Source organism: Corylus avellana, chromosome ca3 (assembly GCF_901000735.1).
Source record: "Corylus avellana chromosome ca3, CavTom2PMs-1.0".
Classification (NCBI taxonomy): domain Eukaryota; kingdom Viridiplantae; phylum Streptophyta; class Magnoliopsida; order Fagales; family Betulaceae; genus Corylus; species Corylus avellana.
The window spans coordinates 9,245,222-9,265,109 of record NC_081543.1 but is presented as its reverse complement, the minus strand read 5'-3'; the positions used below and the strand labels follow the sequence as shown (position 1 = coordinate 9,265,109).

At 36.9% G+C, this 19,888-nt stretch overlaps 2 protein-coding genes across 2 annotated transcripts; one reads left to right on the top strand and one right to left on the bottom strand.

The window, feature by feature from the left end:
- The first annotated feature begins 9,937 nt into the window (after window positions 1-9,937).
- Window positions 9,938-12,097, top strand: LOC132174039 (uncharacterized). Its single transcript, XM_059585753.1, has one exon. The coding sequence runs from the start codon at window positions 9,938-9,940 to the stop codon at window positions 12,095-12,097; it is 2,160 nt and encodes a 719-aa protein (XP_059441736.1).
- Window positions 12,098-16,492: 4,395 nt separating this feature from the next.
- LOC132175265 (probable aspartyl protease At4g16563) lies at window positions 16,493-18,543 on the bottom strand. The gene has a single exon (XM_059587145.1). It carries the CDS (start codon window positions 18,286-18,288, stop codon window positions 16,843-16,845), a length of 1,446 nt encoding a protein of 481 aa, XP_059443128.1. The 5' UTR covers window positions 18,289-18,543; the 3' UTR covers window positions 16,493-16,842.
- Window positions 18,544-19,888: the final 1,345 nt, after the last annotated feature.

The window sequence follows — 19,888 nt, the reverse complement described above, 5'->3', positions numbered from 1 at the left end:
TCTATTTTGGACTGAAAAATATTCAGTTTATAACTAAGATTTCTTATTAAAAATCTTAGAGCTACAAATAAAATATTTGTCCCACTAACAAAAAATAATAATAAAATATTATTTTATATTAAAAAATAATATAAAATAAAATAATAAGAGGGTGGTTGGTCACCCCATGCCATAAACGACACGAAGGATTAAACTACATGGTGATATATATAGGGGTGTCAAAAATTACCAGGAAACTGGGGTTTCGGTCCCGGTTTCAGTTTGAAAAATTCAAAAACCGGGTACCCCGGTTCCGGTACCGGTTTTTGGTACCCGGTTTTTACCGGGAATACCGGAACCGGGTATCCATTTTATTTAATAATATTTATATATTATTATATATATATTAATATTTTTTAACATAGGTTTAGGTTGAGAGGGTATTTTTAAAAAAATTAGAATTTTTTTTGACTACAAGGCCCAAATAGGCAAAAAAATATTGATTTTTAAGTTTTTTGGACTTTTAGGTTTTATTTTTTAATTATTTGGAGCAATCGCAACAAAGCCAGCTTTAATTTAGACGAAAGAGACTAATAGATTTTTTTTAAATGGAATTAGAAACATGAAAAAAAAAAAAGGCTTATTTTGGGGTAACAATATCTAAAATAAGCCCAAAAATAATTTTTTTAAAAAACAGTTACCCGGACCCGGGTAAAGCCGGAACCGGCGATGCTTAAGACCCAGGATAATCCAGGGTCCCGGTTTCTCTCAAAATGCAGTAGGGTACATACTGGTTCAGTTCCCGATTTTGGCCAAAAATGAAATTTAGGTTGACACCTAACTATATATATATATATACTATATATATATATATAATCTATGTAGTAGGCTCAATAAAAGTGAACAAATTAAAAATAGTCAATATTGTTGTATGCTTAGTAAATAAACAAAAAAAAAATATTAAATTAAACAAATATAAGATTAAAATAAAAATTATATATATTTTAAAATTTGAACCTCAAGATATCATAGTTCATAGGTAATAAATGTGATGTGTTGAGATTTAAATTATTTAATTTTAAAAATAATTCAATTTTAAAAATTGTATAAGATAGAATTTTTGTCTTAATTAATCATTTGTCTCCGATTAGAATGTTAAAATACTTGCTATATCATGTGGGTTTTACAAATTCAATAAATGATTTTTTTTTTTTTAAAAAAAAAAAAAAACATCAATAGAGATAGATTAAAAATAAATAAGAAATAAAAAAAATGGAATTTCTCATAAATATAAACAACATTTCTCATAAAATACAAAAATAATATTTTAATCTTTTTTTTCTATTATATATATATATATAGGGTGAATGAAAACAGCATGCGGCGTGTTTCAAAATTATTATTATTATTATTTTGGGTATTAAAATATTAAAAAAAAAAATTTCCTTCACAGCGTGCGTTACCTGTATCACGACTCATATATATATATATATATATATATATAAAATGCTACAAAAAATTTTAAATTAATACCCTTAAATGCGTATTTCATGATGATCTGGCAGGTGCCAGGTGGATGAGTGGGTTGGAAAACGTGGAGAAGCATCTAGAAGCACACGTATGGCGACAGCTAGCTTTGTCAGGATCCCAGACACCAACCTTCTTGGAATTGTAAACACGCTTTGACGTCATTTCAAAGCGCAAAAAGTTCCCTGGCGGCGTGCTTCTCATATTTGGTCACGTGTTTGAAAGTGATTGGTGAGACTATACTATAGCCTACCTAAATTGTTGACTACTCTAATCAACGGCCTATATTGATTCCTATAACAATCGTAGCCGTAGTGTTCTCGTTGAAATTGTAGGGTATTTATTTATTTATTTATTTTTGTTGATATGTCCACATAAAGTTGGGAGAAAGACTCGAATTAGTGACCCACTTTATGAAGCATGGTCCCTAATCAATCGAGCTACTTCTTGAAACGAAATTGTAGGGTATTGAGATAAGACGCTATATTCTTAATATCTTATGTGCGTTTAGTGATGCGTTTGATATTGCGATTTTATAAATAAAATATTTTTTAAAATTAAATTGTATAAAATAGATTGTTTGATTATCCGTCTTTAAAAATTTGTAATATGAAAACATAGAAAATTTGCGATTTGAAAACACAGCTAATGATGCTTTTTTTTCCTTTTTTTTTTAAATGATAATTTTAAAGACTAAATCGTAATTTTAAAGGTTAACTGTAATTTTGAATCTGCGATTTGAAAACACAGCTAATGATGCTTTTTTAAAAAAGCATAATTTTAAAGACTAAATTGCTATTTTAAAGGTCAAATTGTAATTTTGTCAAACACTTAACTGCATTTTTAAAATTCACGTTTTCAAATCACACATTTTTAAATTACTATTTTTAAATTGTATTTTTTGAAATCGCAAAATGGACCCTAAGCTAATCTTTTTCTCTTTTTTTTTTTGGAAAATTAATTATTAAATTTGTAATACTCATATGTATATTTTTTGTACATTTATTGTTCATTTTTTTGGCAAATCAATTATTAGATTTGTTGAATAACATGTGAGTCCCATAAATTCAATAGTTGATTTGGGGGAAAAAATAAACTATAGAGATACAGAAAATATAAGTCCAAGAGATATACAAAAATCATTTTTCATGAGATAATACTTGAATTTGTGTAATTAACAGTCGAAAACTTGCCACCTTACCACCTTAGTAATTTATATGAAAGGTAACGAACGAGGAAAACTATTTTAGTAAAATAAAAGCTTTACTTCTCACTAGCTATTTTGGCTAAAAATTTGACTAATTACTACAATGCTAAGTAAATTTGTTGAGCATTGTAGCTTAATAATACATAAAAAATTAATAACCGAACCTCTAGGGGTTGTCGGCCACCACCCAACCTAGACCGCCAACCACCACTACCCGACTCAACCTACTGTCAACAACCATACTTGATAGTCCTTCGCTGTCACTATCGTCTCCAATAGCCCTCTATCGTTACTGGCCTAGCTAATCGCGAGCCACCACCTGACCCAATCAACAGGTGGCCCAACTCACTGTTGATCACCATTTGGCACAAGCTATTGCCGGCAAGGCGGCTACCATATTCAACAGTCCTCCATCGTCATTGGCCACCCTCCACCGTTGTCTTTTACAACCCTTAACCTTCACCAACCACCATTTGCCATTGTCATTTGACATCACCCCACCCAACCCAAAGCAAACCATTGTCCAACTTAGTTTATTGGCAGAAAAACCATATTCAATGGTCTTACGCCGTCATCAACTACCCTAAGGGAGTAATCGACCACCATTGCCCATGGGAGAGACTACAAATATATATTTTGTTTAGAAAAAAAATGATTTTTTGAAATATTATTTTTATAAATAAAGGTGTTTTAAAAAGTTTAGTTGAAATTTAATTTCATTATAGTAAAAAAAAAAAATGATCATTGATATAATGTCACCAAATAAAGAATAAAAAGGATTTTTTTTCCCCAACTTTTTTTATTCTTGATAATTATCATTTATACAATCATCATTACAGTATATTAAATGTATCATTATTATGAAAAATAAAAATAAAAATAAAAAGTAAAATAAAAAAACTAATTATATTAGTTTTTTATTTTACTTTTTATTTATTTATTTTTTTTTTTTTAGGAGAATCTTTCATATTCATTCATTGAAAGAAAGATCAAGAGCATAAAACCCTTACATTAGAGAGTATAAAGCTTTGATAAATCATAGCCAAAGCTATGAGGTTATAAAATCATAGAGACAAACATAAAATCTTACAATTAAGTCCTATCTATAGGTAGCCCATATTTTCAACTTTTATTTTCCTGGCCATAAGAGCAAAACCCTCACACCGAAACTAATCCTCATTAACCCAAAAGTCATGACAAAAACCTGTACTCCAAAGATTGCTCATGAAAGCAGATATAAGAAGAAACCAAACCCTTATTAAAAAAAAAAAAAAAAAAAAACACAATAAAAAACCAGCAAACAGCTACAACAACCAAGGTGAGGGAGGCAAAAAGCCCAACCGTAGATTCTGGGGAGGCGAAGAGCGGTGCAACACGGTGGATGGCAAACGGAGGCAACGCAACATAAGCAAAAGGATGGCTAGAGCAACTAAACTAGTCTGAAAAACCAAAAAAATAAATTGAAAAATGTAAGAAAAAAAAAAGGGGGAGGGGAGGAAAGAAGAGGGGAGTAGGGATTGAGATCTATAGAATTTCATTTAAATTTGAGATTCTCAAATTCATAAATCTCAGTCGTTCATTTCATTTAAGCGTCTAAAATAAGTTATACTTCAGCATTTAATGAGAAAACATGACTTATTAAATTATTTGAGGGTAGCTTTCTCATAAAATATTAAAACATGACTTATTTTAGACACTTAAATAAGATGAATAACTGAGATTTATGAATTTAACAATCTCAAATAAAAAAAAAAAAAAAAAAAGAAGAAGTTGAAGAGATCTCAATCCGAGGAGAAGGGGAAGGAAAAGAAGGAAAGCTTCCTCCACTCCATAGGTCTCGTTTTTTCTCCATGGGTCTAAAAAGAAAAGCTAGGGCCGGCTATGAAGACAATAAAAATAAAAAAATAAAAAAATAAAAGCTAATAGACTTTTACATCATTGTTGATGTTTTGCAAATTGTATAATAAAGAAGGATATAGTGTATTATAGGATCCGTGCCACCTACTAGAATCGTATGATTTGGGGAAGGGAGAATAAAGCGACAAAAGAGATTAATGATGCAGCAGATAACGTGAGATTTTAGTAGTAAGAAAAGTGGAGTGTAGCTGATTAATGGTGCACCCAAACACACGTCTCCGCCATCATCCACCTGTGGACAGCTGGTTTGCACCACTCTGTTTGACACTTCACTCTGCTTTTTGGAAGATTTGTAACTTTCCGTCCAAGGCATTCGACACAGCAGTGGGACGACTGACGAGTCCCAAAAGAAAAGAAGAGTGTAATAAATAATAATTATTATTATTATTACAAACAAAAGAAAAAAAAAAATTAGACAATCCAATAATAAGTCTAAACACAGATAGATTAACGAAAATAAAAAAAATAAAATAAAATAAAATGCATCAAATGAATGACGATGCCTTATGCATTCCTAGAACGAATGTCAGGATTGGTGGCCGCCGAGGCTGTAAAACAACGCATGGGCAAAAGCACAATCGTCTCAAAAAATTTCAATTATATCCAAACCCCAAGAGTAGCGGGACTAGATAGGGTGCATGACGCTCAAAATACCATTCAACTCTACCCGAACACCTCTTAAGTAACAACTATAATAGAGACGAAGAAATAAATGGAAAGATAAACAATAAGAAAGTGACAACAAAAGAAAAACAACAATAAATACAAAAAACAGCAGTGTTGCTGAAGGGCGAATCGGAGGAAGGCAATACTGACACAGTTGAAAGCCAGCACGTCTAAGTCATTTGCCAAGTGCGTGAAGACCATGCACCGACAATGAATGCCGAAAGGCAATAGACGACCTTAGGGCTTTGTTTGGTAAAAAGATTGGACTTGGCTTAAACACTATTTATTATCATTTTAAAAAAAAATTAACATTAAAATATTTTAATTTTTTCACTTTTTATATCAAATCATTCACTTTTTATTATTATTTAAATAAAAAAATCACTACAAAACAAAATTTTTTTACTTTTCTATACCACTTTTTTATTTTTATTTTTATACCAAACATTCTTATTTTTTTTTCACATCAATCTACATTAGTTACAGAGTTTAGACTAACTCATTTACCAAACACCACCTAGAAGACTAGCAGCAATTGGTAAGATTTGGATTAAGTGTTATTAAAAAATATTACAGTAATTTTTTATAACGGTTTATATTTAATTTTACTTTTTTAAAAGAAAATTTAAAATTAAATCAGTGCCATTAAAAAATTATATAATTTTTTTTCTACATCACTTAAAAGCCAAATTTCAATGATGCAAAGTGATAATGAGAATTGTACTGAAAAGTTATTCATGAAATAATATTCACGTTAATTAAAACCAACACAAAATCAAGGAATACAAATCTTTTATAATTTAAATAAAATGGATAATATCTACTTGGTGGAGGTTGGAAAGAATTAAGACAGTTTTTATTTAAAATGAAAAAAGAAAAAAGAAAAAGAAAACGTGAGTAAAACGTAAAGTGAAAATCATTTGACAGTGGTGTTGTGTTATTGTAACTTGTCAGAAAAGGACACCCCATTATCCTTCCATTTGCCGATCGATCACTTCTACTCATGGGATCATGACTTAAGGCTGAGAAATTTATGGCGCTTCGAAGTCAAATTACGTGTCCTAAGGTTGATGGCCTCTTTCCCATTGGCTTGAAAAAAAGAAAGAGACATGCAACTGTATCAACATTTTAATGAAGGTGAAAACTGTGGCCCTATTTGCCAATCACCCTAGGCTAATACTGTATTAGGGCTGGCCTCAATCTAAAAAAAAAAAAAAATTTACCTTAAAATTTTTGTTTAAACATCTCTATTTTTTATACCACATTAATTATTTTTTTATTATTGTTCAAATAAAAAAATCACTACAAAACAATTTTTTTACATTTTTTTTTATATAAAATATATTTTTTCACAAAACATTTTTACTAAAACCAATCACATATTCTTAAAAAAGTGTTACAGTACCGGCCTTGATACAGTACCAGCCCAGGGTCATTAGCAAACAGGGTCGGTAAGAATGTATGATATGAGAAAGTAAAAAAAAATTATTTTGTAATTTTTTATTTGAATAGTAAGAAAATGTAATTAATATACTATAAAAAGTAAAAATGTTTGAGTTAATTTTTTTTTTTATTTTTGTCCTTGCCTAAAGGAAGTCCTAGTTCAAGCCTAAGTGTTGTATGCCTGGTCAGCATTCTCGATGAGGTTTTTAAAATTTATTTTTAACCAAAATTTAGTTATATTTTACAAAAAGTAAGTTTCATCAAACTCTCTATTTCTTTTTCTATTTTACGGTTTGTCAAATTTCTCCCAACATTTGGAGAACAAAATGCTTTCTCTACTCTATTTTTTAGATTTTTATATTTCTCCTCACACTTTCTTTCTTCCTCACCTTGAGTTTGTAACTTTATGAGGTGCTTTTGAGAGTAAAAAATGAATGAAAATAGAATAAAACTTATATTTAAATATAATAAAGTAAAATTTAGGGAGTTTATTATTTGATACTTTTGCATAACTACAAGTTAAATTTAGGAAAAAGTGAGTTTTTAACCAAATTTTATCTAAAGAATAGAGAGTTCATTGAAAATGCAAGCTTTCACCACGTCCTCTTTTGGAAACCAACTCACGATAACCGACTACTCGGAGGAAAACCTTTGCGACTATTGAGAAAATCACCCAATAAGTCTAAAGTGAACAGTAATAGGAAACAGACTTTATAGGGATGAGATTTTACTCATCACGTCTTAACGAGACTCATTTCGCATTAAGATGTGATGAACAAAAGTCTTAACAGGAAAATATTCTTGTCATGACATGAAGAGTAAAAGCATATCAATCCCGTCGCGAGTCCGTCCTGACAAGCCATCTAACGAGTAACCAAATAGCTCGTTCTTTAGTCACATCATGTGCCCATCCTAATGAGTCATTTGACAAGAAACTAGGGAGCTCATTCTTCAGTCACATCATGTGCCCATCCTGATGAGCCATCTGGCGAGAGACTAGGGAGCAATCTTTGAACCACGTCACGAGCTCATCGTGACCTTCCATCTGACGAGAAACCATGAAGTTAACTTTGAAGTGCCGTCACGAGTCCGTCATGACGTGAAAATAAAATATACTTCTGAAGGTACCTTCATGAGCCTGTCATGACACCTATATGATAAGAAAACAGAAAGCTACCATAAAGTTGTTAATCTTGCACCCTTAACCCATAGTTTTAAAACAACAAAAGTAAATAGCATACATTTGCATTGAATAATGTCAAACTAAGTCCCCAAATGATAGCTCAATCGACTAGGAACCACGTCTTATGAAGCGAAAGTCACTAGTTCGAATCCCCCTCCTCCCTCTTGTGTGGACATGTCAAAAAAAAAAAAAAAAATGTCAAACTAAAACTTAGCAATAATATTTAATTGTTGTCAAACTTAGCAATAATATTTAAAATGTCAAACTAAAACTTAACATATGACATCATATGTTGTGTACAGATGGCAGCCATGAGCTTACCATTATATGAGAATAACCCAATAGTCCACAATTTAGTTTTTAGGGAAAGTATATATATCCCTTTCAAACTACCACTAGATTGTCAAATGTCTCTCTCAAACTACCAATTGTGTCAATGTTCCCCTAAGTTACCAAAAAATGTTAATGTCCCCAAATGAAAAATAAAAGAATAAAAAAACTCTTCATCCAAAAAAAAAAATCTTAAAATTATATAATAAAAATTTAAAACCAAGAAAAAATCAAATATTAATATTGTTTAGCTTTGGATTCAATGGTTGTTAGTTACCAATGCAGCCATGTACGAGTGATGGTTATGCCTTATGGCATTGTTAGTGGTGTAGATCACTCAAGGTTGGACCAGGTCAGGGGCCATTAGCGATGTCTTGCTATTGTGCTTCATCGGGGCACCAATGTACCAGAGGTCCCTTAGGACACGCGAAACCTATCGAAAAGTGGTTAAGAGCTCGAATAGATTATATGGATTCGACTATGACATGTTCACAAGAAATATCATATATTATTATAATTATTTAGGAAAAAACGCTAGCTACATTTGTACTATCATTCCAAAATGGTTAGTCAATTTGGAGCTTTTTTATAATCACTTATAAATCTTAGTTTCACCTAATATTTATGCAATGTGAAACTTAGCACTCATGAATGTCTTTATAAACCACCACTCTATGTGAACTACACATCTTCTCAATATGGAACAAGGTTGTTGCAATTTCTCTCCTTAAAACCCTAACGTCTTGGTCAAGGCCACATAATGTAGTGCACTGTGCTCCAGTACCATATAGTGTTATTAGGTAGCTTTGATACCATTTTTAATGACCTAGAAAAAAGTGATATTTATATCTATGTTATGACTTCAAAAGAACTAGTCAATTTGAAGTTTTTCTATATTTATTTATAAACCTCAATTTTACATAGTAAGTAAGAAATTTGAGATTTAGTATCCATGAATGTCTTTATAAACCATCAAATTTATGTGGGTTACTCATCTTATCAATATGAGATTAAAGTGTTACAATTATAGATATATTTCATCAACATGATTTTCTACCTTGTCATTTAACAAGAACACTATTGCATAATATTGCATGTGGTATACTAGTCGTTTTTTATAAACTACATGACGACATGTTCTTGGTGTGCTAATTCACTAAGTCGTGGATTTAAGCTTTGATTTGTTTTCCATTCATGTTTTATAGCAGTTGAACCTATAGAAGATGGGTGTTGGGAACCGAGCTAGGATGCTGGCATTGGACAACTATTACAAGCCTAGTATTGTAGTACTATTCCAATAAAGAGGTGTACTCCACTATAGGTTAATAGAAGTATTTTAGTCCTATTCTAATAAGGAAACTTTCTCCACTGCCGTGTAGGTCAAGGATACTCTCTTTTGTTTTTCCTAGTCTAGGTAGTATTACTTTTACAAATCCTAAAAGGATTTGACCTAAATTGTAGTTCTATTTAAACCCATGTTTGGGGTACAATGAAGCATCCAAAAATTAATTCTCAAACCTAGTGTTTGGAGGCCTAGGAACCTCAGATTTCCTACCGTCCATTATTTAGCGAAAATAGGTCGGAATAAGAAGCAAGATCCTGCTTCTTTTCCGGTTGACAGGCGAATTACACGTTCAGTTACGAATTCTCGTAACAACTTGGTATCAGAGCAAGGTTCCTTTCCAATGGCGGACCCAAGAATGGAACGTATGGAGCAGCAAATCTCTAACTTGCAGAAGATGCTAGAAAGCTTCATGAAAACTTCGACAGAGCAGACAAAGAAATTGGCGGAAAAAATAGACGATGGGCGAAGCAAAGGGAAGAGTGAGTCAGGAGAAAATTCCACAGCCAAAAGTCGTGGGAAAAATTCCTCTTCCAGTTCAATTGTGTCGAAAATAGCTAAACTGGATTTTCCTAAATACAATGGGGAGATTGACCCCACAAGCTGGATCTGTAGGGTTGAGCAATTCTTCGAATTTAAACAAATAGAGGATGAGGAGAAATTACCTCTGGCAGCATATCATCTTGAATCAGAAGCGCAGATGTGGTATCAACTCTTCAAAGAAAGTGAGGAGTTTTTGACTTGGGAATCCCTAAAGGCGGCTCTCCATACCCGCTATGGGCCAACAGCGTTTGAAGACCACTTCGGTGACCTCACCAAATTACAGCAAACTGGATCGGTGAAGGAATATCAACTCCAATTCGAACATCTACTTAGTCGAGTGGGTAAGTTATCAACTCAACACCAACTAGGCTGCTTTGTAAGTGGATTAAAAGGAAACTTAAGAACAGAGGTGCAAGCCGCACGACCCACCACGGTGACGGAGGCCATTGGGTTGGCGCGATTGTATGAAGCAAAATATGAAGCGAAAAATTGGAGTCTAAAAAAACCCCCAAATTCAGAGGACAAACGCATGAACCAGTGGGCAGTAACCCCCCCTCTTCCATCTGAGAATTTAACTCAGAGCAAGCCACCACCCACCCAACGATTGTCCCCTGCGGAGATGCAAGACCGAAGAGCCCAAGGATTGTGCTTCAATTGTGACGAAAAATTTGTTCCCGGCCATAGGTGCAAGAAGTTATTTTTGATTGAAGGCGTCTATGCGGATGAAGAAAATTGGGAGGAGGTAGATGTGTTCGAAGAAAGGAGGGCCGAAGAACCAATAATCTCCTTACATGCCAACACCGGAACACCCACGTCCCAGACGATGCGAGTAAAGGGGGCACTAGAAAGCCATGGATTGACGGTGTTGATGGATACCGGGAGCACCCACAACTTTCTCAATGCCCGCGTGGCGGCACAGCTGGGGCTAAGTCCCACCCACACCGGAATGCTACGGGTCACAGTGGCGAACGGCGAACGCATGAGCTGTTCCGGTCAGTGTGCTGGGATGCTGTTGAAGATCCAAGGAGAGGTATTTGTGATTGATTTCTTCTTGCTGCCCTTAGATTTGTGTGATATTGTGTTGGGAATGCAGTGGTTGAGAACCTTGGGTCCGATCCTATGGGATTTTGAAAGAATGTTTATGAGGTTTACCTGGAAAGGAAGAGAAGTAGTGATAAGAGGGATGAGGCCACCATTAAATCGTGTGGTGGAGGAGAGGAGCTTGAGCAGAGAGCTGAAAAGAAAGGGAGAAGGTTGGGTTTGTCAGATAAGGGCACATGAGAGGGAGAACACGTATGAAGGCTTATTACAGTGTATTGTATTAGGTGCACAAAGGGGTGGGCCGAGTTCTACTGAAACACAATTGGGCCTGGTATTAAAAGAATTTCCAGAAATCTTTGAGGAACCACAAGGTCTTCCACCCAATACAGCTCATGATCACAATATCCCACTTAAGCCAGGAAGCGGCCCAGTTAATGTGCGGCCTTATAGATATCCTCATTACCAGAAAAGTGAAATTGAGAAAATTGTCATGGGATTGCTACAGTCAAGGGTGGTCAGGCCAAGTACAAGTCCTTATTCCTCGCCAGTGTTGCTAGTAAAAAACCGTGATGGGTCATGGAGGCTATGTGTGGACTACCGAGCACTCAACCAAGTAACAATCAAAGATAAATTTCCCATCCCAGTGATTGACGAACTCCTCGACGAACTTAATGGGGCCCACATCTTCTCCAAGCTAGATCTCAGATCGGGCTACCACCAAATCAGAATGGCGAAGGATGACATTGAAAAGACTGCATTCCGAACTCACCACGGTCACTACGAATTTCTCGTGATGCCGTTTGGTCTAACAAACGCACCTTCCACTTTTCAGTCTCTTATGAACAATATTTTTGGGGACTTTCTACGAAGGTATGTCTTGGTTTTCTTTGATGACATTTTAATATATAGTAAAACATAGGAGGAGCATCTGGTGCACTTACGTCAGGTTTTGAGTATTCTAAAGGCTCAACAGTTGTTTGTTCGGAGGGATAAATGTCAGTTTGGACAAGACACTATAAGTTATTTGGGCCATATAATTTCGCAACAAGGGGTAGCCATGGATCCTGATAAAATTCAAGTCATGATACAATGGCTCAAACCATTGTCTGTTAAGGCCCTTAGGGGTTTCTTGGGACTAACCGGATATTATAGGAAATTCATTAAGGGTTATGGCTCCATCGCTGCCCCATTAACTCAGCTACTCAAGAAAGATGCATTTGTTTGGTCGGAAGCAGCAGATAAGGCTTTTTCTCTCTTAAAGCAAGCTATGACTACGGGACCCGTATTAACTTTGCCAGATTTCAACAAACCCTTCATTGTGGAGTGTGATGCATCGGGTTCAGGAATCGGTGCAATTCTTATGCAAGACTCAAGACCCATTGCATTTTTTAGTCAAGCTTTAAAAGGAAGAAATCTATCTCGTTCTACATATGAAAGGGAAATGTTAGCTCTAATCGTCGCCATCCAGAAATGGAGACCATATTTGCTTGGCAATAAATTTATCATCAGAACATATCAAAAAAGCTTGAGATATTTGTTGGATCAAACAATAACCACAGAAGCTCAGCAAAAGTGGTTGGTCAAATTATTGGGCTATGACTTCACCATCGAATATAAGAAGGGCCTTGAAAATTCTGTTGCCGATAGCTTATCAAGAAGAGAAGAGCCTAGCCATGTGTTGGCCCTCTCAAGTCGCGTTCCTCATTGGCTAGAGCCCATTCAAGAAGAAATAGCAACCGAAAAGGAGCTGCAAGATTTGGTCCGAAGAATTCAACAAGGAGAATCCGTGGGTCCATGGAGCTATAAATCTGGCCTAATATTCTACAAAAATCGTATATATTTGAGGTCTGACTCTCCCCTCACAAGGGCTATAATCCATGAGTTCCATAGTAGCTCACATGAAGGTTTCAGCAAGATGTGGCACCGACTCAAGGCAGTTTTTTATTGGCAAGGGGCGAGTTCTCAAATCAAATCATACTTGCGGGAATATGACATTTGCCAACGCAACAAGAGTGAGACCACCAAACCGGCAGGTTTACTACAACCTCTGCCTATTCCGACAGTCATATAGGCCGACATTTCTATGGATTTTGTGGATGGGTTACCGAACTCCCAAGGTAAGACAGTGATCTTTGTGGTGGTAGATCGTCTCTCTAAGTATGCTCATTTCATTCCATTGAAACATCCCTATTCGGCGGCTAGTGTGGCCCAAGTTTTCTTTGATAACATATTCAAACTACATGGACTGCCAACATCTATTGTGTCAGATCGAGATCCTGCTTTCACCAGCAAGTTTTGGCAAGAGCTCTTTCAATTGCAAGGTACTCGGTTTAATTTTAGCTCAGCATATCATCCTCAAACGGATGGTCAGACAAAGGTAGTCAACCGTACCTTAGAAATGTACCTCCGTTGCTTCACAGGGGACAAACCCACGGATTGGGTCAAGTGGTTATCTTGGGTTAAGTATACATACAATACTAGTTATCATGCTAGTACTGGCAAGACCCCTTTTGAGGTGGTATACGGCCGACGGCCTCCCACATTACTCTCTTATATCCCAGGGACTGCAAGAGTAGAAGCAGTGGAACATGATCTCTTGGAAAGAGATCAGTTGCTCAAAAATGTGAGACTCAAGTTACAAGTGGCTCAGAATAGAATGAAACAGATATATGATAGTGGGCACCATGAGCGTGTTTTTCTGCCGGGTGATCAGGTGTATGTTCGCCTCCAACCCTATAGGCAACATTCCTTGGAGAAGCGGTCTAACATAAAGCTAGCGGCCAAGTTCTACGGACCATACCGCGTGTTGGAGCGTATTGGTGAAGTCGCTTATCGGGTGGAATTACCAGCTAAATCCAAGGTTTATCCAGTTTTCCATGTATCGTTACTTAAACTTAAGGTGGGCAACCAAGTGTCCACAAGTACTGTTATGCCTGAAGTTAACAATGGCAAGTCTCCACAACTTCAGCCTCAAGCTGTCTTAGAGTACCGTGGCAACACCGACAACAAGCAAGTCCTCATCCATTTGCAGGGATTCAGTCCAGCAGACACTACTTGGGAAGAATTGTCCAACATGAAGGCTCGCTTTCCAGATTTTGTCCTTGAGGACAAGGACACACTCAACGGGGGAGGAATGTTACAAGCCTAGTATTGTAGTACTATTTCAATAAGGAGGTGTACTCCACTATAGGTTAATAAAAGTATTTTAGTCCTATTCTAATAAGGAAACTTTCTCACTGCCGTGTAGGTCAAGGATACTCTCTTTTGTTTTTCCTAGTCTAGGTAGTATTACTTTTACAAATCCTAAAAGGATTTGACCTAAATTGTAGTTCTATTTAAACCCATGTTTGGGGTACAATGAAGCATCCAAAAATTAATTCTCAAACCTAGTGTTTGGAGGCCTAGGAACCTCAGATTTCCTACCGTTCATTATTTAGCGAAAATAGGTCGGAATAAGAAGCAAGATCCTGCTTCTTTTCCGCTTGACAGGCGAATTACACGCTCAGTTACGAATTCTCGTAACAACAACCCTTATAAAATGATCTTCGAGGAGTTAGACCCTCTCTTGAGTGGAGACTTGTGGCATGATTTTGATCACCCTTTTCATGATATATTTTTGGGGTTTCTGTAGCGTTATTACCAGTTATATTGTAGTCCTTCATTTGAGCAAGAACTTCAGTTATCTTTTGCTTACAATGATGTCTAGACTTGGTTTGTAACATTTGAAATTTTTAGACTTAACTTATTAACTTATAATATTTTATATTTGACTTGATGACCGATCTTGGACCGAGACATTTGATGCTATCTTTACGCTAATTTACATTATGATGTTTTAGTTAAATGCTCTAGTATTACTTATTCATGGTTGTAGAATTGACTATCTTATTATACTAGTGACAAGCCTCTTGTTGTAAGCCCTCTAATGATGGTACCGGATTCTCGCATCTTATTTACTCAATAAACAGAGATGGGGAGACGGATTAGGAGTTAACTACCAGTTAATTAATGTCACGAGGCGTTATAAAATCTATATGTTTTCAAGACACAACACCATTCCTTACTACCTATTGTCACTGCTTTAGTTCCCATGAGCAATCATTGTCATAATGCTCAGCGTAATAAATGAATGCAGTGACGACAATTTACAGTCTGGGGAAGGGGTGATCATGGGAATCCAATGGGAATGATTTGATGTAGACACCCTCATCATAATCCCCATAGGCCGACTTACTCACCAAGTCGCCTAGGGGAATTGGGGTGCAACTATAGTACACAAATGTAAAAAGGCCTAGGTGGCTTGGTCAAGGGCTTGTCGGCCCAAAGGCAACCCCAATGCCTAAGGTCGGTGCTCACCAAGCATCATGCACACATGATACACTACAACCATTCCCCTTTCATACGCCCCAAACGATAACAAATCCTATAAAGGAATGGTATCCATCTATTTATTAACTTGCTTATCTAAGACTTGTATAAAAAAAAAAAAGGGTCGTTGGTGGTACTCCTTTGAAGGAAAGTAAGTTACAAACCTTAAATGCCATACTATTTTGAACCCACTCGATAAGGGAGAAGAGTCGTTGAATTTGACATCAAAGAGGAAATGAAATCATGAAGACACACCCACATTCCATAGGGTCCCCTTCACCATCGATAAAAGCCTAATTAAGTCCACTTGCTAACTAATGACGAAAAACCTCTATAAAAGTTGAAACGGTCCACGTAATAGGTACACAAGCTCTTTCATATTTCTTGCTTTTATTTTGTTCATACACACTATCAAATTCACACTTGCTAACTTAAATATGAAAGATGATTATATTGTCGCAGCCAGTGTGCCACTTTGAGTCTTGGCCTTTGTTGTATGTCTTCGACATTGAAAGTTCAGCGTGCATAATCATTGTATCAACATACGAGATCAAGATTTCCAATAATATCAAGATATTGTAATTCTTAAATTGTAGCTCAAGATAATGCAAAATCATTATTATTATTATTATTATTATTTTTTCAAACTTATTAGAGGAGATTTTGGTCCAAAGGATACTTTTTAAAATTATGTGCACAAAAACAAACTGAGCACTAAAATGAAAAATATCTCATCACTGGCCTAGAAAGTAAATAGAAGAAAAAGACTATTTTGAAGCATTTATGATGTGTAGACTCTATATAGGAGAAGAAGAATCCCCCCATTTCCCCCCATTTCATTTGAAATGGAAAAGTTCCTCGTCTATTAATTCTTGGATCCTAAAATCATCCCACATAAATGTTCCTAGAAGATGGTGAGCCATAGTCATGAGTCCAAACGCCAGGCTGGTCAATCAATTATGAATTTTTATAATAAGCTCCACATTTAAAACCACAATTTACAAATAAACACATAAAATCTCATACTTTCTTCAAACTCTACCTACACACTTCATTTTTTGCTTCAAGCATCACTACTTTATCAACATTTTTATACATCTTACTTCACATGCAAGAAGCAACAAGTGAAGTTCAAGTTCAACCCTAAACCCTATTTTTTTATTTCCTTAATCCGATTCATTTATAGACTCAAAACCTCCGAGTTCGAGTCCAAGCCTCTCAGATGGTCAGACACCCCCAAAAGTCAACTCTACCAGTTTCGGTTTTGGTTGTTTATGTACACAAGCCCTATCCACATTAGCTCTGGTTCAACGTATCCCAAAGCGCTGCACAATGCCTCCGGGCAAACCCGACCCGCCTCTCCTCCAAATCATAAACCACCTCGAACCCCTGCTGCTGATAGTTCCCGAGTGTGGCGGCAGGCCCACCATCCAACTCCTCATCATCTCCACCGTTCATCAACATCAAACACCCAACATTCCTCTTCTTATCACCGTCCAAAAATTCATAAAAATAATTCGTCCTAGGCAGCACCACACTGGATCCGTTCCCCACGAAGTGCAATACCACGCGAGGGACATTGACGACCTTGCGGTAGTAATAACAGGGCCCGAGCCCGGTCTTGCCCTCCACCTCGCTCGCCCGCTCGTGAACTCGCCCGACTCGGCGGTCGAACTCGGTCACCACCGAGTCGTACAGACTCGCCGGCAACATCGTGAACGTGGTCCCCGAGTCCACAACCATCCCGCCGTTTCCTCTCCCATCAACTCGTTTCAGAGCCTCCGGCGCCGGAATATTCCTCTTCCCGACGGAGATTCCCTCGAGCCCAACGCAGTAGAAGTAGGGGTGCTTCGGGTTCTCGAGCATCGACGTGTACACGAACCGAATCCCGCCAGTGCCCAACTCTTTCTTCTCGTCGTGGCGACCGAGAATGAGTGGACTCGGCCGGCGGACTCGGTCTTGGTCGAAGGAGTGAGAGACCAAGCAGTAGGAGAAGCGGTTGCCTAGCTGGGGAGAGAAGCCGGCGAGCTGGGCCGGCAGAGAAAGCAAGCCACGGCCGAATCCGGCGACCCCAATAGGCTCACCAAGGGCCGAGTGGGCGCACCCGAAAGTGAAATTTGGAAGAAGCAGAGAAGAATGGAGTGAGGTGGGTACGGACAAGGTGTCTCTGTATAGGCGAGCGATTAAGCTTCCATCGGCGTAGGCAAAGTAGAAAGGTGGGCAGGAGAAGGAGGAGCATTCAGACATTTCTATGGACTCCAAAGGACAGCGAGCAATGGCGCAGAGATCGGAGGAGGAGTGGGAGGAGTGGACGGCGGAGCAAGCCCGGGACTTGCATGAAACAGAGGCATTTTTGGGGACTTTGGGTGGGGGAGCGGTGGTTGACGGGTTGTATTTCCCTTCGCAGAGAATGCATTCGAAGGGGGAACAGGGGAACCAGACAAGGTCGGAGCCGGTATCCATGTACAGAGAGATGGGTTGGGGAGGGTTGGAGCCCAGAGTAAACGACAGCGTATAATCGCTGCCAGGGGAGAGCGGGAGGGAGACCTGGCGGCGCTGCAGGTGGTGGCCGCGGAAACGAGCGGCGGAGCGGGTGGAGGTCGATTTGAGGAGGTGATGTGTACTGTTGAATTGGGTTCTGGAGAGCGAGTGGGTTAAAGGCATCAGCACAATCTCCGAGAACGAAACAGAGAGGCTTGAAAAGCAGAGTGCGAAACAGAGCAGGGAGAGTGAGGAAGCCATAAATTAAATTTACAACCAAAGAACAGAGCTTTGGAAATTTTACAGAGTCTCAGAGGGTTTGACTTTGCTCAGGGAGAGAGAGAGACGTGAGAGGGGGATTTATAAAGGGGATTGGGGAGTAGAAGAGGACGAAGGTTCTGGTGTGTTGTTGGGCATGGCAGGGCATACTTGAGAACAGAGTTATCCTTTAATGCTCTGTATTTAGCTGTGATAATCACTTCAATTACCAAAAAAAACTTTTAATTATAATAATATTAACGGTGGAGACACTTGTGATTATGAAGGGGATTGATTCCAGCGGCTGCAAATTATACTTGTGAATTCTTGCTTCTCTGCTAATCTGCTTGCCCACAGTTCGAATTCTATTTTAAATTAAATTTCATTTCTTTCTTACATTTAACGTTAAATTATTATTTTTTATTATGTAAATATTATGTTTTAGTTCATTTATATAAAAAAATATACATCAGGAGAACATTATTTTAAGAAATATTCATATCCTGTTGGATGGAAAGAACCCACTACCAAACCCAACAGCAGCCATAAGGGATTTCTTTAATGTTGTCAATCATAATTCGTATGCAAGAGTGTTTGGTTTGAAAATATTGCTTTATCGACATTTTTTTATTTTAGAATATGATATTTCTTTTTCAATAGAATACCGAGAATGAAACGAATTTGTAAGATTATTCATGTGAATAATCGTTTGTCAAATGGAAAATTCTCATTTTACTGAGATCAATCTTTCATGTGCTTATATTTTTGAGGACAGTTACACTTACAAAATATTTTACAAAAAATACTCGTACAAAGTTAGGTGGCATAATATATGTAGAATTCACCTTTAAAAATCGGCTTGCAAAAAAAGGGCATCCAAGAGCTATATACATGATCAAGATTAGACTTAACCCATGTGGAACACTAGGGTAGTAACATACTACCATGCTCCATAGTCAACGATCACGGCGGCCCACTTTATCGGCATTGATCCAATGGTAGTCATTTCTAACGGCGGATAACAAAGTTAGGTGGCACAATATAAGTAGAACTTACCCTTGAAAACCAGCTTGCAAGGAAAGGGCATTCAAGAGCTATATACATGATCAAGATTAAACTTAACCCATGTGGAACACTAGGGTCGTAACATACTACCACACTCCACAGTCGACGTCCACAGCGACCCACTCTATCGACACTGACCCGATGGTAGTCATTTCTAACAGCAGATTTTGACAAACTTCGGCAACAATTGTTGCAGATTCCAAATATATATATAGTCTATTCCTCTAATTTTTTAGTCCTCAATTTAAAGATTAGTAATTTTCATAAGAATGATTATTCCAACACTATTTTTTCCAAACTATAAAATAGATATTCCTTTCCATCGGTTTAATCCTTTTATACTGAAAGTATCCTTAGTCAATAGTGAGACTCTAGCTACTATGTGAAACTGTAATTTACTTCTATGCTTACTCAAAGTACGTATACCTTACCTTGCATATGTTGTCTTGAAGGGAAGTAGTTTTCTTCATTCACAATTTTGGAATATCACATTGCATTCTTCAATAATGCAAAGAGGGATATAAAACAATACAAATAG